The sequence below is a fragment of the Mesitornis unicolor genome, unplaced genomic scaffold, assembly GCF_000695765.1.
Source record: "Mesitornis unicolor isolate BGI_N332 unplaced genomic scaffold, ASM69576v1 scaffold48802, whole genome shotgun sequence".
Taxonomy (NCBI): Eukaryota; Metazoa; Chordata; class Aves; order Mesitornithiformes; family Mesitornithidae; genus Mesitornis; species Mesitornis unicolor.
This window is the reverse complement of record NW_010170769.1, coordinates 242-9,403: the sequence shown is the minus strand read 5'-3', so window position 1 is coordinate 9,403 and position 9,162 is coordinate 242. Positions and strand designations below refer to the sequence as shown.

Below are 9,162 nucleotides of genomic sequence, written 5' to 3'. Positions count from 1 at the left end.
CACTCATTTTTAAATGTAGTCAACACAAAAATATTCTTATGAAACTTTGCTAATCAAAAAATGGAAAAATGAAAAGTACCAGATTTTCAGTGATCTTACCTTAAACTCCTTGAATGACAGCACTTTGCTCTTGTTAGGACTAGGTATTACAGGGCAGCAGCACTCCTTCACCCTGGAAATCAGAGCAAAACAAATAAGGTTTTGGTTCTCTCATCAAAGCATATTGAAGCAGATGCCACATGTAGATGTGCGCAGAAACAGCAGATGATGAGTGTTTCAGAAATGCCACAAGCCAAATGCCTACAACACAGCTGGAGAGCCAAAGGAAAAAATGAGCGAGGCCTTACCACAGGCTGGAAGCAAAAAGCTGCAGCTGTGGTTTGTGAACCGCAGTAGTTACAGTCTCTGTCTACTACAGAACAGTGCATTGTAACTTACCACTTCATCTTCCAGTGGCACACAGCTGCTGCTAGCAATGGCACTATCATGAGCAGGACCAGAAGGTACAGCACGTTTGCTGTGAAAGAAAAATACTTTTTAAAAAAGTTTATTGTTTTCAACTTTGCACCTGTTAAAGTCAATATAGCATGTGTTTCTGGGACGAAAATAACATCAAGGCCATGCGGGATACCTGCCACTAACTCAGCAGTAAAACTGCGTGATCTGTGGCTGCAAGATAGTTTGGCTGGAAGTTCTGGGATACAGCTGTAAGTCTTTGGACCTTGATTTCCTTTACCAGATTTGATTTATTACTAGATTGCTTTTATTTTGCCCTTATGTTGGCATCCTAACTGTAAGGGTAAATTTCCAAAAGTTAAGTCAATGGTAACCTCACTTAACTATTTGGTTGAGGTTTACTCTCGGCTCCGCAAAGACAACAGCTCTTTACAGTGAGATATTGACAGAACATCTGTACCCCCAGTATGGACAGGCTACAGCAAGGCAGACACCAGACAAGTGTTCACACTCTCCTAGGATTTATGCTGACACAAGAATCTCAGTATTTCTTTCTAGTTGGAAGACACAACCTTGGGCTATGTTTTTCACAAATAGCTGAGGCTACAATAAGCAGGCTAAGGGGGAGCACCAGTGAGTTTGTGTCCCTACCACACACCACAGCAGGGAATGGACACATGTCACAGTCTCCCTTTTTATTTTCTACGTCAATTAAACCCCCATTTTGGTTTACTGTGTGGCTGTACAAATGTCTATGCTTGGGCAAGAGAAGGCTGGAGCACAGGAGCTGGAACACAGGCGTAAGAGGCAGAGCTGCCTCTGTGAGGGTACCATGAGGCTTTAGACACTGTTCTTCCAGTCAGTCTAAAACCTGAACTCTCCTTGCATGAGCCAATGCTTCATCCTTTCCTACCCCTGCCTCTTACCTCCATTCCCAACAAATTTTTCAAAACCAGCATGCTTGTTCTGAATGGGATAGAGTTTATTTTCTTCATAGTAGCTGGTTTGGATTTGTGCTGAAAACAGTGCTGATAACAGAGAGATGTTTCTGTTACTGCTGAGCAGTGCTTACACAGAGTCAAGGCCTTTTCTGCTTCTCACAACAGTAAATAGGCTGGGGGTGCACGAGAAGTTTGGAGGTGACACAGCTGGGACAGCTGACCCCAACTGACCAAAGGGATGTCCCACACCATATGACGTCATGCTCAGCATATAAAGCTGGGGGAAGAAGAAGGAAGAGGGAAACATTCGGTATGGCAGGGTTTGTCTTCCCAGGTAATCATCACAGACAACAGAGCCCTGCTTTCCTGGAGAGGGCTGAACACCTGTCTCCTAATGAATGAACTAATGAAAGGAACTAATGAACTGCTTATTTTGCTTTGACTGTACATGCAGCTTTTGCTTTACCGATTAAATTGTCTCTATCTCAACTCACGACTTTTCTGTTTTACTCTTCTGATTCTCTCCCCTGTCCCACTGAGGCAGGGGAGTGTGCAAGTGCCTGTGTGGTGCTCAGTTGCTGGCTAGGGTTAAACCATGACAGTCATTTTTGGCACCCAGCATGGGACTCGAAGAGTTTGAGATAACAACAGGTTTGACTGGAATGTGCTAGATCACATTTATAACTGTTATTGCTGTTTAGCTATTAATTGGCAGGCTCCTGTGCTTGCCATGGGGCTTGCTGGCCTTACTGTATAATAAACTGCCAGAAAATGAGAATCAACGTGCCCTGCTCACTGATGAGTCCTGTCACACTGTGGGAAAGCATCAGAGGTGGGAGGCTGCTGTGTGGAGTCCTATATAACAAGTCACAGAAAGTGCTGAAGGAGAAGGTGAACCAAGCCAGTTTATGAAGTGAAAGTCATCCCACTGGCTTCAGATATGCTGGCTGAGAAAAGTGACCCATGCTCTGTCCCTGTACTGACTTACGGATGGTGGGAAATGCCCTGTGGGGATGGTTTCAGCAATGGAAGCAGAGAAACTGGCAGCGCAGAGGCAAGTCCATCTGCACTGCTGTTTTGTGCCAAGATATTGATGACCAGCTGGAAAATCTGGTTGCTTTGATGGTGCAGCCACTGCTGCTTTAGGGTGTACCTGCTCCAACATGGACTTATCCACAGCCAGAGATCCTTCGAAGTGCAGGGGGGTCACACTGATCACACAATGGGATCAAATAGGAAGCCCCAGTCACGCAGGTGCCTCAGAAATGATCATGTACTGGCCAGAAGGCAAAGATTTCAGAATACAGCCAGAGGGGTGGTGACCATGCTGAGGAGGCCTCATGTTGTGGGGGGTGGAAATTAACACTACCCCAGTCAAAACCAGGTATCTCCCATTTGGACTGTAAGTTTCACAACCATGCATGCTGAGTGGTATTTTAAAGGAAACAGGCAAGTGTTTTCCTGTTCTGCTTTGACGATCAAATCTGCCCAGCAAACTACATTGACCAAGTCAACAACACTTTCTTATTGACTTATGAAGGAGTTAACTTGGCATTGGATTTAAAGAGTGATGAGAGTAAGAATCAACATTAGGAGTTCAGGAGTCCATTAGAAAACTGCCTATTTGCACAGAGGTCTGTAGTTTTTTCATATTAGAAAACTAGTTAAATCCAAATGCAATTCTTCAACCCATTCTAGCAAACAGGACTCACTAGTCACAGAAATGTACATATATCAAGCTATTGCCCAGAAAGATGTTAGACTTAAATAAGGATGTAAAATTATTACAACACTAAAACTTTTTAAAAAGCTACTTTAAAATATCAAAATGCAGTATTGGTATGCACACTTTGTTTCTCGGTTGTATCTGTTCTCAAGTGCATCTTACATTGAACTAAATGTTTTCCCTTGAGAAACAAAGATTATTTTAACCTTTTAAATCATCTCATCCTTCTGCTAGAAGACAAGTTTTTTGCAGCCAATACTCACAGTTAAATGGTGTATCTACATATATAAAGTTAACAATGGGGGTCTCTCCTCCGCCTGTGTATGCTTTAACCACTAGTTTGTATTTTGTGTTTGACAACAGGTGTTTCACGGTGTATTTCTTTTCTTCTGGGTTTTCAATTGTGTATTTACACAGCACTGAATCATCTAAAATAAAACAGATAAGACAGAATCACAGAATCATCATAGAATGGTTTGGGTTGGAAGGGACCTTAAAGACCATCTGGTTCCAACAGCCCAGCCATGGGCAGGGACACCTCCCACCAGACCAGGTTGCCCAAAGCCCTGTCCAACCTGGCCTTGAACACTTCCAGGGAGGGGGCATCCACAGCTTCCCTGGGCAACCTGTGCCAGCGTCTCACCACCCTCACAGTAAAGAGTTTCTTCCTAATATCCAGTCTAAATCTACCCTCTTCCAGTTTAAAACCATTCCTCCTTGTCCAATCACTACAGGCCCTGGTAAAAAGTCCCTCTCCATCTTTCTTATCAGACTCCTTTAAGTATTGAGAGGTTGCAATAAGGTTTCCCCAAAACGTTACAAAGTACCTTAACTGAGACCACTACACAACTGAAATAACAGAACATTTGCAACTCACTTCCTTTGTAATTTCCACGCTTTCTTCTGAGAAGGATGATGCATTCTGACTCATTGCCACTGGGCTAAACTCACATCCTTTCTAACTGGTCTGCCCACAGCATTGCCCATCCTCTGGCAGTCCACCTAATAACTTGCTGTCAAAAGCTGCAACTGTTTATTTTCATTTCCTTTTTACTAGAGCTTCTTAACAGAATTATTTCGGTACTGCCATTTCCTTTTCATGAGAATTCTGTAGTCCTCAAACTTAGGTCAAGTTCTTTGAAGATAATGCAAATCAAAAATCTCTGCCTGAAAAAAAGCTCTTTTGCCTCTCTATTGTGCAACTCCCAGACCCCAGGGAGAAAAGGGTTAGCTTATTCTTCCTTTTCCCAGTCACACCCCTTGCCTGCTAGCTCAGACAAACTGGGAGGCAGGAAATCTTTGATTTAAACATTTAACTGGGATTACTCGCAGAATTATGGTACTTCTGTGGTTAGTTTAGCTCTGACAAGAACTCCTACATAAGCCTCGCTCAGTTCAAACTAAGCTTTTCAGCCTGGCACTAGTCTAATCAGCAGAAGCATCTGATACAAGACATGATCCACTGGAAGAAGCAGCAAGAAAAAAAAATATCCTTGAACACGTTGGAAACATCTGAAAATTATAATGGAGCAAAGTCATCTGGAGCAGTTTTGAGTGTGGAGCAGGAAGAACAGATATAAAAGTTTAAATGTGGTTTCGTGCCACCTCACAGCTCAGTTCTGCTGAAGGAACTACAGCGTAGAGCACAGCCACAAATACTTTCACTATAAAAGAATTTAAATAGGGAATTTACAGTGTGCTCCAATTCTGAAGGAAATAAATTGTATCCCATCTGTTTCTAAAATACCCGGAATTCTAGTAAAACGAACATGCTTCCTGTGACTCTCATCCAAGTAGACCACAAGCAGATGTTTTCAAAATTCATCCAGAACTCAGATCACAAGAGACGAAAACTTGACTCCTCCTACAGTTCTGCGAGAATCCTTTCTGGAGCTCACTCTGTAGTTAAAAGGAGCTATGAACAGCAGAACAGGGGCTGTAAATATGTATAAAGCTAGGACCCGCTTCTGCCTATTAGGACCTCAAGCATAGGAGAAGAATCAAAAGCAGTAGGTGTCAAAGTCTATTTATCGCCTAATGAGCCAATTTGTTCACCTAATGTGAACTTTCTAAGAGACTGCAATATCAACAACATCCACAAAATCTTTCACCTACATCAATGACTCAGCTTCCGAAATCCCAGAACTCAGTTACCTGGAAGAACATGTTTTTTTGATCCTTTCAAACTGCAGTCCTCTTGCGTAGGCGACACATAAACATGGTAGCCTCTTACAAAACCAGGCTGTGACTCATTTGTGGGATAAGAATCCCAGGACAGCGTTACTGCATTGAAAGTCAGTTCAACTTTTTCCACAAGAGGGTCAAGCACAGGAGCTGGAAGAAAGGAAAATCAAGTTAAACTTGCCATTACTCTTCATGAATGTTTATCTTCTCACTTGAAAAATGTTTCAATGTCCATGTGGTATTTCTGTTTATATCTTACCTGTATTTAAAAGCTGAATAAAGCCAAAGCACTCCACAAAAACTGTCAACTTTACAGAGCCTTCATGCAGTCCACATATGACACAAAGCAATGATTGCTAACCACAGTTTCATTTAGCTATTCCAATTAACTTGGACCCTACCTGGTCCTTGCACTAGTTCAATATCATTGATGTAGGGCCCTGTACATAGTTGTACAACTTTTAAATGTGTCATTGATGACACAGAAACAACATAGAAAATATTTATTTAACTATTTGCAGGAGGAAGGCAGTGGAGTTCTTCTGTTTGTGACACATTAATTTACAAATACACAAATCTTAATTTAGCAAATACACAAACCCTCAATATGTTGCCAACTTACGTAGCTCCCTGAGATAGCCAGTCTTCTTCTCCAGTAAGGAGGCTCTGTTAGCAACAGAGCCATAGATGTGGAAGTTGTATCTCACCCCCGGAACAAAAGCAGCTAGAAAATAGCGGAACTGATTACAAAAATAGGCTATGATTTGTCGTTTGGTTTTGCTTTTGGTCTCTAATCCATTAGGAATCTTCTTTGTATGTTATTGTGCTATTAAAGCAACTGAAGGAGACACAGGGTAAACCAGATCTTAGTGTGCTTAGTGTGACTTGAACACTTTTATTCTGTCTTAAAGAGAGAACTGGGTTGGGGGTTAATATATTTTTGTTGCCTTAGAGTATGCAAGATGAGTGCACAATGGACTCCGAATGCAACAAAGAGCAAAAGAATTTCATTTCCATTTCTGCACAGGCAAAGGTCAGTTTTGGATGCTTAATGTAGACATATACCCATGCCTCAGGACTCCATGTTATCCACTGTGACATCCACTCCCACCCAGATCAACCAAGTGCAACCCACTGAAGAACTGGACATTTTTTTCCATAAGTTAGCATACTCCGTCAGTGAGGAGGCAGGCTCCCATGTGTTTGCATGAACTGAAGTGCGGTTCCTTTACTGCATATTGAAATGCGTTCAGTCAAATTTTGTTCAAACACGTTTCATTCCAAAGTCAAGTCTCAGCTTGAAGGCTATGTTCTTGCAGCTGTGGAAGTTTATCAAAGCAACTTCCACACAGCCAGAAAGGATTTAGGTCTGATGGCCACCAACAGGATAAAACACAAACTGGTCCTGAGCAAGGACAGATGCTGAGACTCTCTCTTTGTGGCATACTGACAGCACTAAACTTCTCACCACACAGGTGTTAAATTGCCCGAGTCTAAACTTCTGACTCAGCAGAGATCTGTTTTGCATCCCTTCTGCTAAAAGATTTTTAACTCATTCATTAACCTCACCACCCTCCTTCAAGATGTTACTACAACCTAGTCAGAGTACTATGCTGACTTCCAAGGCTCAGTGGTGCTGGCACCTTTGTGAACAATTATACCTGCACTGCACAGACTTCAATATTCAATAGGACCTGTTTCCTAAATTCAATTAATGCCCACATTATAAAAGATTGCTGCACAGACATCAGAAAGAAAAAATATTTGGCTTTTACCTGAGCTGATCAGAGCACTGGAAGTGTTGGGCCCAAATCTCTTCCATTGTAAATCACAAGGCTGCAACATCGGAAAGTTATACCAGTCGATAATGTAACTGTCATATATATGTCTGGGCTCCCAGGAAACAAAAATGCCATCATCTGTACCATTAACCTGTTCTTCTTTAAGCTCTTTAGTCCCTATGAATGAACAAAGTGGTCTCTCTTATTTTTCTGCATAAATTCTCAGATTCACAAATGAAGATCAATATAGTTTCTACGCTAAGCTGTTAATAATAAAATAGATGTGTTCCTTCACTACCAGACACATGGGATCTTTCACATGCTGAAAGCTGATCTCTTCATATGCAGAAAGTGACAGCTCAAAAACCATCCAGTGATGGATATATATTCATAAAAAGAACTCAACTGCAGAAACCAGGAGTCATAAATAGAAAGTCAGAAGAGTTCACTGCAAGGCACTGGCTGCACCCTCATGGCATCAGCTGCATGTCTGAGGCTCTAGTTTAAGGCTATATCTGTTTTGCTTTGCAGAGACTCTTGTGGAAAACACACTTTTTGTTGTAAGGGATCAAGGCACTTAAGCTTAATATACATACAGGTACCACCCTATAGGCAAAAATACAGTAATAATTTCCAGATAGCAGTGATGTCAGTTAACAAGCCAGGTTAATTTGTTCCCCTGAGATGATAAATTATCACTTCACTTAAAATAGGTGGAAACAAAACAACGGAAATCTAAGTGTAAGTGAAAATACTGTTACCTGTAGCTCTAGGGATGATCAATACTGAAGGCAGTGAATAATTAACATTATTCTTTGACATAATAGTGATTCTGTAGGAATGGTTATCAATGGAAATCCTTGTGCTATTGTAGACTGATGACAAGGAGATGCTTTCAAGCTTAGAGCCATCTTCTACTTTTTTCCAGGTTACTTCATATGAAATACTTCTTCCATTTGCTCGAAAGTTTGGTGCGTGCTGGGAAAAAATTGCAGGGGTAGGCATAAATTACTTTGTATCTTTTCCCAAAAACACATGAGAGGAGCAACTAGAACTTTAAATAACTGATTGGATATATTATTACTATATGAACATAAACACTTGCTTCCCTACAAACATACATATACTGGTTGAAATAGAAATGCAGAAATCTCAGTAATGGGATTTGTCTTCTTACAATACTTAGAAAAACAGAAGTATATGTCTGAAATGCCAGGAGAGCACAATATCATACAGCTAATATATTCTGAAACATGTAATATATAATATTTGTCTTTTAGATTACTAAAAGACTATATAGACTATATAGATTATTAATAGACTTCATACTGAAGTGCTATTAACTGCACACCAATTTGTTAAAGTTCATAGGAGAAGTTTCCAATGCCTTTATGAAAGGTTTTGTTACCATATCTCACCTTCCAGAACAAGGTCACATTCCGACCCCCCAGAAATGGTGTAATTTCTCTCCAGATGTCCAGTTTCCCTGATGGAGCTGCAATAAATACAGCAAAACAGAGATGCTCTAGGTGCGGAAAGGATAAACCACGCAATTGATTCGTCTCATTTGAAGAAATTCCACTCCCAAAACTGCTTTTTCCCAAGGTCCTGCCAAAACATTAACCTTTAACTTCTTCCTCCCTTCCTTCATTCATTTTTATGAATGAATGTCTGGTTCATTCTTATCCCTATAAGATCTTATCCCTGTAAGATCTTTCTTTGCTGGCAGTTCCCAGGTACTTGTTCCCACCTCTGCACAGGTCCTTCAGCCCTCACAGAACAGCATAACTCAGTCTGTCCATCCTCCCAGTCAAACGGATTTGTCACGACTGCACTGGGTGAAACGGCAGAGACTGGCAGGTAGGATGAGAGTTGTTTAAGAAGACCTCTTCTTACAGTTTGCTTGGTGTGCTTCTACTTCTATGCATGAAACAGGCCTCTGCTTTAGTTACACAGAAGAAGAGTGGCAAATAGCAAACAGATGTGGCAAGCAAAGAGCACTTGTATTGGGCTTGCATGGCAAGGTTGTCGTAGGGGGTTACAGGGATAGCCTCTGTGAGAAGCTGCTGGAAGA

The 9,162-nt window shown here is 41.3% G+C and overlaps 1 protein-coding gene across 1 annotated transcript in view; it reads right to left on the bottom strand.

Annotated features, from left to right (window-relative positions):
• LOC104537021 (oncostatin-M-specific receptor subunit beta-like) overlaps window positions 1-8,583 on the bottom strand; it is a gene marked incomplete at its 5' end in the record, with an annotated part of 9,756 nt that extends 1,173 nt beyond the window's left edge. Inside the window, 8 exons of the mRNA XM_010179786.1 lie at window positions 100-172; window positions 439-517; window positions 3,387-3,551; window positions 5,278-5,457; window positions 5,930-6,031; window positions 7,083-7,265; window positions 7,844-8,066; window positions 8,507-8,583. Of these exons, the coding sequence (XP_010178088.1) occupies window positions 100-172; window positions 439-517; window positions 3,387-3,551; window positions 5,278-5,457; window positions 5,930-6,031; window positions 7,083-7,265; window positions 7,844-8,066; window positions 8,507-8,583 (1,082 nt within the window). The remainder of the gene's footprint in view (window positions 1-99; window positions 173-438; window positions 518-3,386; window positions 3,552-5,277; window positions 5,458-5,929; window positions 6,032-7,082; window positions 7,266-7,843; window positions 8,067-8,506) is intronic.
• Window positions 8,584-9,162: the final 579 nt, after the last annotated feature.